General features: G+C 39.9%; 2 protein-coding genes across 4 annotated transcripts; both read right to left on the bottom strand.

Moving 5' to 3' along the window:
• Window positions 1–87: 87 nt before the first annotated feature.
• LOC307153115 (uncharacterized protein) lies at window positions 88–7,233 on the bottom strand. Of its 3 annotated transcripts, none has more exons than XM_079862288.1 (12): window positions 7,119–7,233; window positions 6,526–6,601; window positions 5,889–6,095; window positions 5,684–5,805; window positions 5,316–5,585; window positions 4,898–5,127; window positions 3,927–4,243; window positions 3,464–3,735; window positions 2,404–2,560; window positions 1,996–2,206; window positions 945–1,028; window positions 88–817 (listed from the first exon to the last, which is right to left on the bottom strand). In XM_079862288.1, exons 3-12 carry the CDS (start codon window positions 6,087–6,089, stop codon window positions 237–239), a joined length of 2,445 nt encoding a protein of 814 aa, XP_079718414.1. In that variant the 5' UTR covers window positions 6,090–6,095; window positions 6,526–6,601; window positions 7,119–7,233; the 3' UTR covers window positions 88–236. The 3 variants fall into 3 exon arrangements, with proteins under 3 accessions (XP_079718414.1, XP_079718415.1, XP_079718416.1); XM_079862289.1 differs by having other exon boundaries at window positions 7,090–7,124; XM_079862290.1 differs by lacking the exon at window positions 7,119–7,233 and adding an exon at window positions 6,775–6,864.
• Window positions 7,234–9,983: 2,750 nt separating this feature from the next.
• On the bottom strand, window positions 9,984–15,759 carry smpd1 (sphingomyelin phosphodiesterase 1). The gene is made up of 6 exons (XM_079861617.1): window positions 14,635–15,759; window positions 13,466–14,241; window positions 12,798–12,969; window positions 11,866–11,942; window positions 11,383–11,528; window positions 9,984–11,081 (listed from the first exon to the last, which is right to left on the bottom strand). Exons 1-6 carry the CDS (start codon window positions 14,857–14,859, stop codon window positions 10,684–10,686), a joined length of 1,794 nt encoding a protein of 597 aa, XP_079717743.1. The 5' UTR covers window positions 14,860–15,759; the 3' UTR covers window positions 9,984–10,683.
• Between the last annotated feature and the right edge of the window lies 1 nt (window position 15,760).

Below are 15,760 nucleotides of genomic sequence, written 5' to 3'. Positions count from 1 at the left end.
AGTCACAGGCATGAACATTTTTAATAGGCTATCACAGATGAATGAAGCCGCAGTCAGCCAATTGTAGTAAAGACACCACACCACAGTATGATTCAAATATGACAGATTTTATTTATTGTGAACCTAAGTGCTAGTAATAGACAATATTAGTGCATGTTAAACATACTAGTAATTATTGTGTTATGTTATTGTAATTGTGTGTGTGTGCGCGCCAGAGTGACTTTATTTATTAACGTTTATTTCTTGCTGTGTTGGCTACCTAAGGACACAGAAGTAGAGACACACTGGGCAAGGGAGTGTGGTGCCAGTCTTCTTGGCAGTGCACCACTCCCCTCTTTTACCTTCCCATAGTTGTGTTCCCTCCGGGCTCTTTTTAGAGGTCTACCAGTGATGAGCGCTCGTCTGCCCCCCAGCAGAGTCTTACGACGGGCAACAGCTGTAGGTTGCACGCCTATTTGTGTGCTCATTTGCAGACCCTTTCTTGCCTGCATTCTGATGTTACTTGCAGCAGCACCCCTCATCTTCCCAAAGGTAGACAATGCTGAAATCAGGCCGCTGTCAGTAAGAATGGACTCGTAGGATGAGACAAGGGATTGTATTGGGGCTTGGAAGGTCTCATCATTTTGAAGCTTGTCCACAAGGTCTTTAAACATTGATCTGAGATGACCTTTGAGATGCTCACATTGAGATGACGCTTCAGTTCCAGAGCCGTCTTGTGGTGTTTCAGCTTGGGTGCCTTGGGTGGGAGTGGATGTTCCAGCTTGGGTGCATTGGGTGGGAGTGGATGTTCCAGCCTGGGTGCCTATTTCTTGGGTGCCTATTTCACAGAAACACATGTTAATTTCAGATCCTGGCATGTGATTGGAAAAGGATAAAGACGTAAAATACTACAACATATGGCCCACTGTTCTGTTCAATCAGTTGGCCTGCTGAAAAGTACTCACTTGCAATGAGTGGAACTGTTGGGCAGTCTTTCTCCATATCAAACTGCAAGCCCATAAACCAGCTGTCTGGTACGTCAAGCTTTTCTTTTTGGACAGACAAGATAGGAGATACAAAGAGCCATGATTAAAACGCAGCATCATAAATCAAGTGCACTGGTGTGGTGTTTTACATGCACAGTCACACACAGGAGAAGTTGAGATTTGAACTGCTGACCCTTCAGGTACAGAACAACCTACCAACTGAGCTACAGTTGCCCCTCTACAAGTAAGCTGCAACAAACAAGCTAATTACCTTTCAGAACAAGCAATCTAATACTAGGGCTGCACGATATGAGGAAAAGCTGCGATGTGCGATAACATTGTTTAATATTGCGATGACGATATGACTTGCGATAAATATTCAAATGTGAATGTTAGCTATAGCTAACAACAATTCCTGAAATATTTTTTTTTTTTAAATAGACATTGTAAAATAGAATATACTGTTCCCATGTCTTAGTGCTTTAATAGGTTATTTGCGTGATAGGTCAAACGTTTATTACCTGCCTGGATTACTATTTAGCGCGAGTGAGTGAGCGAGGGACAGTGTGTGTGTGTGTGTGTGTGTGTGCTTGAATGAGTGAGCGAGGGACAGTGTGTGTGTGTGTGTGTGTGTGTGTGTGTGTGTGTGTGTGTGTGTGTGTGTGTGTGTGTGCTTGAATGAGTGAGCGAGGGACAGTGTGTGTGTGTGTGTGTGTGTGTGTGTGTGTGTGTGTGTGTGTGTGTGTGCGAGTGAATGTTTGCGAGTGAATGTGTGCGTGTGACGGCACGCGATGACTGGTCGGAAAGCAACGTGTAGTCTGACATGTTTCTTGTCCATGACACGACAAGATTTTAGGAGTCAAAATCGAGTAATCTGACACCGTGACTATCGTAACAGACACAAAAATCTTGTAATCTGAACCAGGTGTTATTCATCGTGTCAGGCTGTCTGTTGCGATGTGTTCATCGCGTCGAGTTCATATTGCGATGACGATGAAAATTCGATGTATCGTTCAGCCCTATCTAATACCTGTGGCCATCTCATAGAAGGACTTCTTTGCCGCAAAGGATGTCACTGGAAGATGGTGGCCTCCCTGCAGCTTAAAGGCCTGCATTACAGAGTGTTGGTGTTTGCAAAGCGCCCCATTGGTGCCAGCTGGGCAGGTGCACATGCCCATGGAAATGTTCACCAGATAAACGCCTCCTTGTTCACTGGAAACAGTGTAGTTTGATTCATCTTGCTAGAATATGAAAAAAGAGATAGATGTTGAAAATAATATTAGAAAAAGGTATTTTTGTAAATCACAAAATGCTAAGACATTAACGAAAGCTAGAAACAATGGAGGGTATTGAAAAACTGAAATACGATCCCTTCATTGCGTTACAAAACCCCTATCAAAAACTCACTAAACTCACTGGTAGTAAAATGAACACAAACCTTGAATATTCTGTCAGGACTGAACAACTGTCTGTTGAACTTGAACTTCTGCTTCACAGTCCTTCCGTTTGCTACATCGAGGAGTCGCCTGATGTAGTATGCCTCCAGTCTGGTGCAAATGAAGTCGACCAGTTGAGTGATATTGTAAGCCTTCAACCTGTAGGAAAGGCAATAGAGAACAGAATGGTTTCGGAATTTGACTTGTATCGACAGAAGAAAATCTGAATCACGAAAAATGAAAAGATAAAAAGCATTCACCATGCTTCCATTGCTAATTCCAAAACGTCATTTTAGAGTTAGTAACGGAGGTTTGAGCCACTGATAGCAGACTAATGCTGAGGACACACGACTAGCTGACACATTCTCTGACTCTTTTCATCGCAGCAGCAGATTTTAAACACCGACTTTGAACACGCGTTTGGGCATGATCAGTCATAAGTATCAAATTACATTCATAACTGGCCTTAAAGTGTGTCCTCGGCTTTATGCAGTTATCTTTATTAATTCAATTCGTTTTATTTAAATTATTCATTCTTTTTTTTTCTATTGACAGACAACAGACTAGCCAAATAAATGAAACACAAAGCCCTTTTAACAAGTAGGCCTATCAATAATTATTTATTTGTTATATTATCTGCAATAAAAATCCGTGCTGCAGGACTATCCATTTATTTAGCCTATATTCAGTTTACTTTTCTATTGATTATAGATAGGACTATATAGCCTACTTTATTTATTAAAATTAAACTGCATGTTTCCATTGATTTTGAAGCTAGACATTGAAAATTGCAGATCAAGCGCATGGGGCTAAATGTTTTTTCTTGTTATGAATTGTCTCCTATTTTCCGTTATTACAGTTGACTATGCGAAGTGATATGGAACTGTAATGCGGTCAAGACCTGCCTGGAACTACTTTAGCTGTGAGTTTCCCTGAAAATAATGCACACCTTAGAACGTTCTTCAACCAATCAGATTCAAGCATTCAACGGCCCTGTTGCAAGTAATGGTGTGTGTGTCACCTTCAATAAAGTTTTAAAGTTTTATACATTTTTATTCCTACCTGTGGAAGATGCTGTCTTTCAAGACCCTCATGGCACTTTCAACAAAATTATTTGTGTCATTGCCCCGTGTTGGAAGGCCCGTGCGTAGACAGATAGCCCAGTCCTTGCGTTGGGCAAACACTGCCGTCAAATGGTCCCGGTACTGTTGGTGCTTCAGCACCACTGGGTCCTGGAGAGCCTGGTGGTAGGAGGCCACCAGCTCCTCTGGTGACATGGCATACACCATTTTTTTGAAGATATCCAGCAGCCACTGCCGGTCCCCCTTCGGCACCTGTGATGAAAATATTAGATCAAGTGTCTTCATACATACTAGTAAGACTAGTGTTAAACTAGTAATAAACTATGTTTATTTAACACATTCAAGCAAAGATATTTGCTGAGAGAACAGTTGGGGATTTTAAACCAATGTTAGAATTCAAACTGACTAAATATAATAAAACAATATGAATTTCTCTGACAAACCCCATGGTGACTGTCCCAGAGCCATCTCCACATGGCCTGGAGCACGTGAAAGACACAAAGGAGGGAAGTGGTCTGCGGAAACACATTCTGCAGTGCCTGTCGCAGGGCTTTGCAGTCATCGGTCATGACTACTTTTGGCCCTAGCACTCCTCTTCCATAAAAGGCATCCCCTGGTAGTATAGACTGCAGCAACTTGAGTCCCGTTGCAATGGTGTTTTGGGACTCAGATGTTGTGACTATGACTCCCAGTGGCAACCCACCTGCAGCCGAATGGGTTAGCAGGAGGAATATTCGGCTATTCATTCGGTCGCAGTTTCCTGACAGAAATTAACAAATGTTATTTAGCTATACAAGTTTTTAAAGTCAAATTAATGTTTTTAAAAAAGAAGGGATTGTGGAGAATAAAGAAAAAAATAAAACAAAAATCTTCAGTCCCACAATGTGTTAGGGTCCTCTGAAAATGAGATCCAAAATGATTTTTCAGACTGGTGAGGTCTGCTGTCAAGAGCCTATGATGGGTACATGGAATATACCTATTTATACCATGGTCTGGGTGAATACTCGATTCTGATTGGCTGCAGGGTGTCCGTTAAAAAGTGATAGAGGACACCTAAATAAACCGTCAGGCGTAACCAAGGAAACCAGGTTATTGTTTGTAACTTGTAACTTTAGATTTCGATTGTAAAACTAATTAAAATATAAACTAATGTTTTAAAAATGTGTTATTTGGCAAGTGACCATGGTATAAGCGGGTTAATGCCCGACGAGGTGTCCATTGTCAGGTATTAATGGACTTCGGCGGAGGCAACCGGTTCACGCCTCGCCGTCGTCCATTAATACCTGACAATGGACACCTCGTCGGGCATTAACCCTTACTTAACTAGTAACAAAAGAGAGGTTATCTCAACATGAAACAGACAAAAACATACATAAAACATAACCCTGCTACCAGTGTTGCCTTCAGGACAAACCTGATGAATCCATAAAAAGCATTTCTCCACTGTGTCTCTCCAGTCTGTGTATCCTCTTCATGACTGGAGTGCACAAAGCGATGACTGTTTGTCCGTCAGCGGTGGACTCCATCCGCCCACATGTTTCACACTGTTCCTTGTTGTAAACCTCCAGACGTTCCTGGAGGTTTTCAAGCATGGCATCCCCAGATGAAGCTCCATACTCTCGCTTAAAAATGGAGTAGTATAATCTGTAGAAGCAATAAATAACAAACATTTCTAGTGGGGACATAGTATAGCAAAGCCTTATTTAACAGCTCCTCAACTGTCAATGTGTTATGGTTATAGCTGCACGTGTGCTCAAAATCGAGATGACTACATTTCCTACCACTGCTATTCACCAGATCTTTGTTTTTGAATAAGCAAATAAGACACTGACCGGTAGCAGAATTGGACATCAGGACAAATGGACCTATCTGCAGAGGCATACACATATGAATCACTCTGCTCCTCCTGGAGGTCATATTTCAGGGTGTTTAGGGCTGAGGAGGGTGAGTGCCCACTCTGAAAAAGTTTCTCCAGCTTCTCCACGGTCTCTCTGGCCACATCCCGATGCTGTAAGGCCTCGGAACAGCCAAGGCGGTGGTTGTGGTGATGTTTGATGGTCACATGCAACAATAAACCCTCCTGAATATGAGTATCACTAGATCTATAAAATATGAAAAGGAAACATGAGCATGCAACCTGGATTAAACAGTATGTAATGTTAATCTCTAAATTATTGTTCTGTTACATGTAATAGCCTACCTGGACTTCCTGTTCTGGCTATGCCTGTGCTTTTTCAGCACAAGGTAGAGCACAGCAGGACAGTGTGTGTTTTTTTTTGAGGAGCCCGTCTGCCTTGTATTGTGCTGGCATTTCATGTCAACCTTTGAACATAGAAATGCTTAATTGAAGCTCTGACTATTTAAACAATTACAAAAAGAAAAAACATGCCTATTGTACATCTTACTCGGTAGCTGTTTCGCCGAACCGTATCCTCGGTAATAGGATAGGTTTTGTCCACTCTCAAGGTCACTCTTGAGGACTGTTGAAAGTCCTCCAACCAGGCCTCTGCCTCCTCTCTGGTGGCAAGTTGAAGTTTTATACAGGCTGTAAAACCCATCTCCAATGGTGTGTAGGTGCAAATAAAATGGCAGTGCCCCTCAGGCATAAGTTGCTGTTTAAATAAATGAAATATAATGTTAGTAAATCAACCATATTATTTCAAAAGGCAAACTTACAATTATCTTTTTACTTGCATTGTAGTAGGAAAAAGTACAGGTCACAGATAATTTGTAGAGATTAGAATCTATCAACACAACGAACAACAAACCCTTACTGTAAGCCTAACCTTAACCATTCAAATTCAATACCTCTAGATACCTGCTCCAAAACCATTTATTACTGGAGCTGTGCTCCCTGTCCATTGATTTATACCTAATCCTAACCTCAAGATGATCCGGTATGATGTTCTCCAAGTTCTCCTTTGCACAAATATGACACCAGCGACACTTAACTTTCATGGCTACACACACACACACACAATAATTACTAGTAATGTTTAACATACAGTTAATGTTGATGCACTAATATTGTGTATTCCTTACCTTGAAATGGCTAATATGCTGGCTTCAGGGTTTCGGAAAGAGATTTCTATAGAAGATGGGACGATGGGAAAAGTTTCTATAGAAGATGGGACGAATCAGCACATTAGCATGACACAAAACTGCTAGCTATAGAAGAAGATGGGACGAATAAGCACATTGGCATGACACAGTGGCCCTTAACCACCACATTTCTGTGTGGCTATAGCCTAAGTTACTGTACAGTCGATTTACCCTCAGTGTTTGCCTCACCTAGATTTACCCTCAGTGTTTGCCTCACCTAGATACACCATCTCTCTCTCTCTCTCTCTCTCTCTCTCTCTCTCTCTCTCTCTCTCTCTCTCTCTCTCTCTCTCTCTCTCTCTCTCTCTCTCTCTCTCTCTCTCTCTCTCTCTCTCTCACACACACACACACACACACACACACACCTCTGCACCACCGACTATCACCTTTCTCTCAGTATCTCTCATCATCACAAAACTCGCTCAAACATTTAGGACTAATCTAAAAACGATCTAAACAGGCTATAAAAATGTGAACTTGGAATATAAATCTGACGGCACGCACTTATCACACTGTTTACTAGCATAATTCACCTCTGTTGGCGGTTAAGACGATCAAAACAGACTAGCTGACAGTTTGGCATGAACGTGAGATGACGTTTCACGGCCAAATCAAATAACCAATCGGAGGAGAGCCCTTCTAGCCAATCAGAGGCGAAAAGGGCGGGACCTTCCCCTACCATCCTGGGAAAAAAAATATCGCTGCCGGGCACCATGTTGCCCCTCCATCTTGAAACTACATTAGCCAAAGAGGGACATGCCTGTAAATTCAAGCTTCGCCTTTTGCGTTTTTCACTCAGTGACACCGTGACGAATGCGAGGGGGAGATTACTCGCGAGCTCGCGAGTGCCGGCAGATTTGAAAGATAGGGTGTGGGTGGGTGTGTGTGTGTGTGTGTGTGCGTGTGCGTGCGTGCGTACTCACATTTGAAAGAGAGAATTAAAACTTCAACGCGACAGACAAATCAGCAAGACCATAGTCAATATTGGAGTAACTTTTCCCAGATGGAAAGAGCTCATGAGGAGAAAAGATTTTAAAACGGACGCCGAGGTTGCCTGCTTTCTTCTCGACAGGTAATTCAGCCTGTTGTAATTCATTTGTGTAAATTCGAAGTTTTATAGTTGCTTGTCTAACCATAGCATGGTTGTGCATAACGCCAGATCGACCTCTAGTATAACTTCATCCTCGCGTCAATGGTGAAAAAGTATTGTTTACCTTGTAACATAAATCTGTGCTGCGACGGATCACAGGTAATGAATAGTTTTAAAGGCGCAATTTTTTAAGCTATATAAAAAAAGGACACTGTAAATTTTAATTATTTTTAAAGCTACACTGTGTAACTTTTTTAGTTGATTCTTAGCAAAAAACACTTAGTTCTTTCAAAAATATAAGTGCTCATTAATGTATATTTACTTCTTTCAAGTAATAAAGTATTCTCTTAAGTTTATAATCTGCCATTGAAAGTACATACGGGTGAGGGGTTCGAATGCCGGTCGCCATGTTGCCCCTCCATCTTAAAACTACATTAGCCAAAGAGGGACATACCTGTAAATTCAAGCTTCGCCTTTTGCGTTTTTCACTCAGTGACACCGTAATGAATGCGAGGGGGAGATTACTCGCGAGCTCGCGAGTGCCGGCAGATTTGAAAGATAGTGTGGTGTGTGTGCGTGCGTGCGTGCGTACTCACACTTGAAAGAGAGAATTAAAACGTCAACCGTCAACGCGACAGACAAATCAGCAAGACCATAGACAATATTGGAGTAACTTTTCCCAGATGGAAAGAGCTCATGAGGAGAAAAGATTTTAAAACGGACGCCGAGGTTGCCTGCTTTCTTCTCGACAGGTAATTCAGCCTGTTGTAATTCATTTGTGTAAATTCGAAGTTTTATAGTTGCTTGTCTAACCATAGCATGGTTGTGCATAACGCCAGAACGACCTCTAGTATAACTTCATCCTCGCGTCAATGGTGAAAAAGTATTGTTTACCTTGTAACATAAATCTGTGCTGCATAAAAAATAATTTTTTTACAGTCTATGGCTGCGACGGATCACAGGTGATTAATAGTTTTAAAGGCGCAATTTTTTAAGCTATATAAAAAAAAGGACAAGGTAAATTTTAGTTATTTTTAATTGCTTTTACTTTGTACACATTGTAACGTTAGCCTAATCTGATTATGCTGGGATAGCCGATTCCAAGGGTGACGTTTACCTCCTGACATCTGTCCTGTAGTTTTATTCATTTTAGACGTATTGTTTATTATTGTCATGGACGAAGTGATAACTGGAAGCCATGTTAATCTTGGAATAATACGGCCACCGTAGGAGTTAAAACGCTCTCGGAATTGAGAGGAACAGAAACTAATTTTCACTGGGTAGTCATATACAATTTCACCGCTAGATGGGGGTAAAAATCACACAGTGTAGCTTTAAAAGTAGCCATAAGAATTGCCCATTTTACAATTTCAGCAGGGTCCTAATTTGTTGTTGTAAACGGAATGACAACTCAAATCACTCCTTGCATGTGGATTAATTCAAAATAATAAGTTAAATATACACATAATACCATAAAATTGGGGGTTAGTAAGATTTTTTTGGGCATGTATGCATTTGAGCAAAGATACAGTAAAACAAACAAAAAAAAAAAGATACAGTAAAAACTATTTTTTACAGTAGTCAACATTTTAAGTGGATCAAAAAAGTTAATCAAAGTTGTCCTAAGACAAGAACGGGCATTGTTTAAAATTCATGTAGGCTACCTTATGAAAGGTTTGGTCCACTTCAAATGTTGACTACTGTAAATGTAATTAATTCAAGTGATGGCAAAGCTGAATTTTCAGCATCATTACTCTAATCTTCAGTGTCACATGATCCTTCACTAATCATTCTAATCTGGTAGTGTACATATCTTAAATGGGTGGTATAATGTCCCTTTTTACGAAATGTAAAATAAGTCTCTGATGTCCCCAGAGTGTATATGTGAAGTTTTAGCTCAACATTCCCCACAGATCATTTTTATAGCATGTTAAAATTGTCCTTTTTTGAGGGTGAGAAAAAATGCATCGTTTTGTGTGTGTCCCTTTAAATGCAAATGAGCTGCTGCACCCAGCACAGAGGGCGGAGATTCGAGAGCTAATTCTTAGCAAAGCCATATAGAGCCCTTTGTTGAGAGGCGGGGTTTATCTAAATTTTGGGGTTTGTGATGTCACTAACCCAGGAGGAAGCTTGTGTAGTCCCTACCAGCCGTTTGTTGTAGTCCTTAAAAAGTGATTTCTGTAAAAGAAATTATCTCCTTTTGCTTTGTAACTTTGCAGATGTTGTTTATGCTCAAACTGCAACATTACACACTAAATTAAAGTTAGAAAAATGAAATCATAATCAACTACTCCCTTAAACAAACCACTTCAAAATATTTCTTTATTTAGTAAGACCTTCAGATAACCCATGATTAACACATTCATAGAGTCCCACTACAATTGCAAAATCATTTATCAGCAGGTGTGACAATCACAGAATCTCCTCAGTACATCATTTCTTTACCAATTGAAACAGTGTGTAATGACTTGGTGTTGAATCAACAAATTGTCATCTAACACGATTGGCCTTGAACAGGCTCCAGTGTGCATAATGTAGGTCAATGCAGGAAGAGATACCTTTTTTTTTGTGTGTGTGTTAACTAACCACAATCCACTCCAGTGACGCAAAACACTCTGAACACTTTAAGTGAGAATGAGAACTGAGCAACTGTGGTTTTTATGAAGCACTAACACCACTTGGTTGTGAGGTCACTACCCATTCCATTTTCAACCAGTAATGCGTTTCTCAGGTTCACTGCTCTAAATTACACGTCTTTCTGAGAACTGACTTTTTAACCCAATCTTGACCAAACACCTACAGCTGTTAATGCCAACAATGTCCATAACAAGTCAGCTAAAAAGCAAACAGTAAAACAAGAACAAAAATCAAACAGTTTGATGATGTTGAGGACAAATGTAACAAATGCTATCGAAAATCTTCAAAAGAAAGTGCTAAATAAATCAAGAGTCTGTGACGTTAGGGTGATTTAAACCCATTAGAGTTCTATGACCATTTTTTATATTTTCTCAACACATTGTCTTCCTAAAAGAGTGCTTATCTCCATGTAGCACATCACATTGTATTAAAATGTCGTATCGCCCGCTGTGCAGGAGACAGATTAGTGACGTCTTGCAAGTGTCTGTGCAGGGCTTTGATACGTGGCCTTTATGAAAGAGGTACCAGAAGCGCTGGAAGACACGTTCATCATTCACCATGATTTTGATCAAACCGTCCATGTCTGCTGGGAAGAGTGTGGACAAACCGTAGGCCTCAGAGGCGCGGTACAGCGAGGTCCATGACGGACTGGGGTAGGGTTTCGAGGACCGTTTGTTGGCAAGAGTCAAGTTGAGAATAAAGGTCTCGTGATCCAAAACCATGCGACTGCTGCCTGGGTAGTTTCCATCCACGTAATAAACACGATATCCTGACCATAAAAAGGGATGTTATAGCAATAAACCATGAGAAACTGACAATGATTTTAGCATGGTTAAGTTTATCAAGAGGTTTTTTTATACATTATATTGCAGTTGGGAATTTTTATAAAGACAACAATGCCACTAAATGCCAACATAAAACAACTAAACGCAAAATGCTAAAATAAAAGAATCAAATGCTAAAATGAAACAAAAACCAAATTCTAAATTAAAACAAAATAACCTAAAGCTAAAATAAAATAATGTTAAAATAAAAAAAACAAACTTAAACTAATAAGGTTCAATAAGTACCTGGGTTCAGGTTGACATAAGTGGTCACACTCGGGGCAATGAAAGCCACACTCAGTGGACGGGTCATTGTTTCCTCATCATAGAACATCTGAAACTCATCGACGTGAGTGTGTCCGAAAAACTGACCAGTTATGGTGCTTTCATATCTGAAAAAAAATGTAAGGATTAGAAAGCAACCAGACTGATCGCTTAAGTGAAGTTGACTCAAGTGAACCATTAACCACTGCACTACATACACAGTTACACACCTACCGATGCATATGGCAAATATACACAATTCTCTCAAAAACAGGCAGTTACAGTCAACATGACCCATTTTCACAACAATACGACACTTATAATCATAAAAGACACTGTGTAATAACCCTTTAGGCTGCAGTCACGCAGTTGTGTTGACCCAGCTACGGGTTACAACAGATGAAAGTGCACGAGTTGTGTACTGCAGGATGGGTTATACAATGTTCACACAGAACAGGGACTGACCTGTTGACTATATGATAGTAGTTCCAACTCCAACTGCTCAGGCAGAGACCCGGGGGAATGTGGCCGATGATGTGGACCTGAGAGAGACCAGACAGAGCTCTGCTTAGATTTGATTTTTGAACAAAACCACAGACAAAACAAAATATCTTGGTGTTGAAATTGGAAAAAAAACAAAACAATCGTGGACCCTTCAGTGGTATTTACCCCATTTAGTGGTAAAAACAATAGATTACAATACAGTAATGGCCAAAAGTGATGTTCAGCCTAGGATAATTGTTGACATCACCCTTTATTCAAATATTATTTAAAAAATTGTGTTTAAGATTTTGCAAGCATATTGCGTAGTAGTGTTTTGAGTCAAATGTTTTATTTGTGATAACGCAATGAATCGGCAAATTGTGTTGATATAATTTTTGGTTCCTGATCGGTCCGATCACGCTCCGCTGCCCGGTTGCACGGTCCAATGGACAGCCCTGATATCATACAAAGTTATTATTAACATGCAAAAACCTAAGAAAACCAACAAAATATTAATATTGTTGTAGTCAATGTATGCTTTTCCCTGGGAGCATTTTTTTGTATAGTAAAATGTTTTCCTAAAATGTTTATGTTTAATCAAACTTGTAGTGTCATTAAAAACAAATATCCCCACTGGACATCACTTTGGGCCACTACTGCAGATCATTAGCATCTGATATGCAATGTTAAAATTAAAACTGAAACGCTGCACCCACTGCATCACACATCCGCTTCTGGTTGGTCTGACTCATGACCAATTGCTTGGTTGTTAACCCACAGACACAAACACTATCAGTGGAACTTGTTAAACTGCTGCAACATGCAAAGGCTGCAACACTGTTCTGTTTCCTCATGTTCTTAAAGAAACCAGAGAACATCTTATTTTTTTCTTGAGTTCTGTAAAGTTCTCTGACCTTCTCTCCCTTGTTCTCAGACTCTTGTAGTGTGTGAATGAGCCACTGGAGCTGATCGGCCGGGTCTGTGGAGTTCACCATCAGCCAGTAGTTCTCTCGTGCGCAAAAGTTCATGTTCAGAGACACCAGCCTCAAACCACGCTGAACTTCCACAGTGTAGAACCCTCCACGCCTGGAGAAGACAACACAAACAAACAAAGAATTAAAACAAATAGTATGTTTGCATTTAAAATATTAATTATTAAAAATAATAATTAAACCATAGCAATTACAACAATACTACAGTAATACAAATTATAATAATAATTAAACCGTAAGAGTAATAAAACACATTTGAAAATAAAGCTACAAAAAATAAGTCATAATTAATAAGAAAATGTTTTTTATTATATTTAAAATTATTATTATTATTATTATTATAATAAAACTATGAACGTGAAAACATCACAAATGTATCTATGCAGTATTGAATTGAATTTAAAATATTAAGCTACAAAATATGATGTAACATAATTAATAATAATAATAATAATAATTAAAAACAATTAGTTACAACAACAACGTTCTTAATAATATGATTTTATGTATTTATCAGTGACAATACTCATTTATATCAGAGTGTGATATAGTTTGTATAGACTTGTATAGTCTTTCCATCATTACTTTACCGTATGGTCTCGAGTGCTTCCTCAGGGAGCCAAGATGCCCACTCCTTCGCCATAGTGTCATATAACCAGCGGGACGACCAATTCCCATGTACAAACGGAGGTGGGAAACTATTCACCGGAGAGCTCTCGTGATTCCCCACAGATGGGTACACGGTTACATTAGGCCCCAGGTGTTTGAGTATCAGTCTAGTGATGACGGTGAGCTCGTTCAGCTGTTGTTTCCGGGTCTGAGACCAAACGTTGTGTGCTGGAATGTCTCCTGTCCAGTACACCCAATCCCATGGGCCGGATTTGGCTACGGTTTGGAGGAGATTCTCCACTGTGCGAAGAGGCAGGTCACATTTGCCATATGTGCCCCAGTATCCGGCTCCACTCTGCTTCCAACTGACCCTTCCGGAGTCATTCCGACAGCACAGTGGCTTCTTACAATCTACAAGGCTGCCCTCGGCGTACTCCGCATCCCAGTGGATATCTGTGAGGAACAGGATCCTGCTCTGTGGAGAGCCTGGTTTGGGAGGGGTGGGTGGTTTAATTGGGGGTTTGGGGACCTGTGGCAGGGATACATTCCAGGGGGCATAAATATCAAAATGGCCACACATAGGTCCAACCAGCAGAGCGCAAGCCTCCGAGGGCCAGAGGAAGGACTCCTGCAGCGCACGGATGAAATCTTCTCGGAAGAGATCAGTGATCTCTCGGCATACATCTGGATCAGCGAGGTGCAGTCGGACACAGGCATCTCCCAGAGCATGTGCCACACGCTCCTTGTTTGAGTCACTCTGGTCATAAAGGAAGCACAGAACTTAGTAGTTGCCACTCTTTATTTTCATGGACACATCAGAAACTTCACTCAAATGATTTTGTACAGGGGTATTTGAGGTTAGTGCATAACAATTATCCATTTAGAATATAATAATCTAACAAAATTATGTAATATGTATTTAAATATATTTTGAATATGCTTTTAGTTTAATGTACATAATGAAAATAAATTTTCTATATATAAGATTTTATATATAATATACATTTAATACATGTAAAAAATACATTTACATTTATTTTTAGATTTTAAGGATTATTAAATAATAATTTTAATGCGTAGGCAATAGAAAGCCAGGGGAGAAAAAACAGGCAATAAAATCACGGGAAAAGCGTAAATGTACGTGTCTCACCAGCAGTGCGATGTCAACCGAGGCGAAGATCGCTTTACACACCGCGCAGGACATGTTGTGCCAGCTGAACCCGAGCTTCAACCGATCAAACTCCTCCACGAACCTCAGCTCGGGCGCATCTCGATCACCTTCAAGAGGGTATGAGAAGACAATAAGCACCGAAAACAATGTCCAGACCGTGAAGACACCGCTGAAGGTGGACAACCCGAAACCTGGACGCTTCATCCTGGCTGCGACACTGCGGTAAACTGTCTCAGTTTCCCGTCATTACATATAAAGTCTGTAGCGACGACTCCAGCAAAAAGTGTTTATTCTTGAACAGACTCGGAGGAAGAAATTATTAAGCCTGGAGTGTATGTGTAAATAAAACAAGCGTCAGAATAACTCGAATTCGCGTTTTGTTTTTAAGCAGTTGTGAATATCTAAATTTTGAAGAGCCAGTTGTCTGCCCTCCTCACGACTGTACCGCGACCCGGGCGAACCTGTCCTGCAGCGTTTATATTGCGTCAGCTGACTGATCACGTGACATGCTGACAAAGCTTCAAGTCACGTGCCTTACTGTTTTTGTAAACATGCAAGTATACTATATTTTTATATATTAATATACAGGACAATGACGTGAAGCTGATTCTTTGTCCGGACCTATTAAATAATTAAAAAATATATAAACTGAAATTGATACAACTGACATTGTATCTTTTGTACATCTTTTCTATTAAGATATTTTTTTTTTCAATTTCGGAATTAAAAATAATATTTATATTTTTGACGGACTTAAAACGTCCAGGTGGTATAATTATCGAGAGATTGTATAAAAAATAAAATAAAAATCTTAAAAGGCTGACATTTTAATATATATAAAAAGAAGTGGAATTAGTTTGGTATATATTATTGAAAATATTTATTTAAAAACAAAGAATTTTAGTTTAAAAAACAGTATTAATAAAAAATTATCTATGACCAACATGAAGGAATTTTGCAGATTTTTTTTATGCGACAAGAAAACCGAAAACACGACCCCTTTAGATCCTCAACTGCAAATAAAATTTTGTTCAGGTAAAAAAAAAAGCTTTTAATTTAGAAGTAGCTTAAAGCATATCGCAACATCGCAAGACACTGTCGTCAA

Source organism: Squalius cephalus, assembly GCF_949319135.1.
Source record: "Squalius cephalus genome assembly, chromosome: 24".
Lineage (NCBI taxonomy): Eukaryota > Metazoa > Chordata > Actinopteri > Cypriniformes > Leuciscidae > Squalius > Squalius cephalus.
Note: the sequence above shows the minus strand (reverse complement) of the source record. Positions and strands in the feature narration are given on the sequence as shown.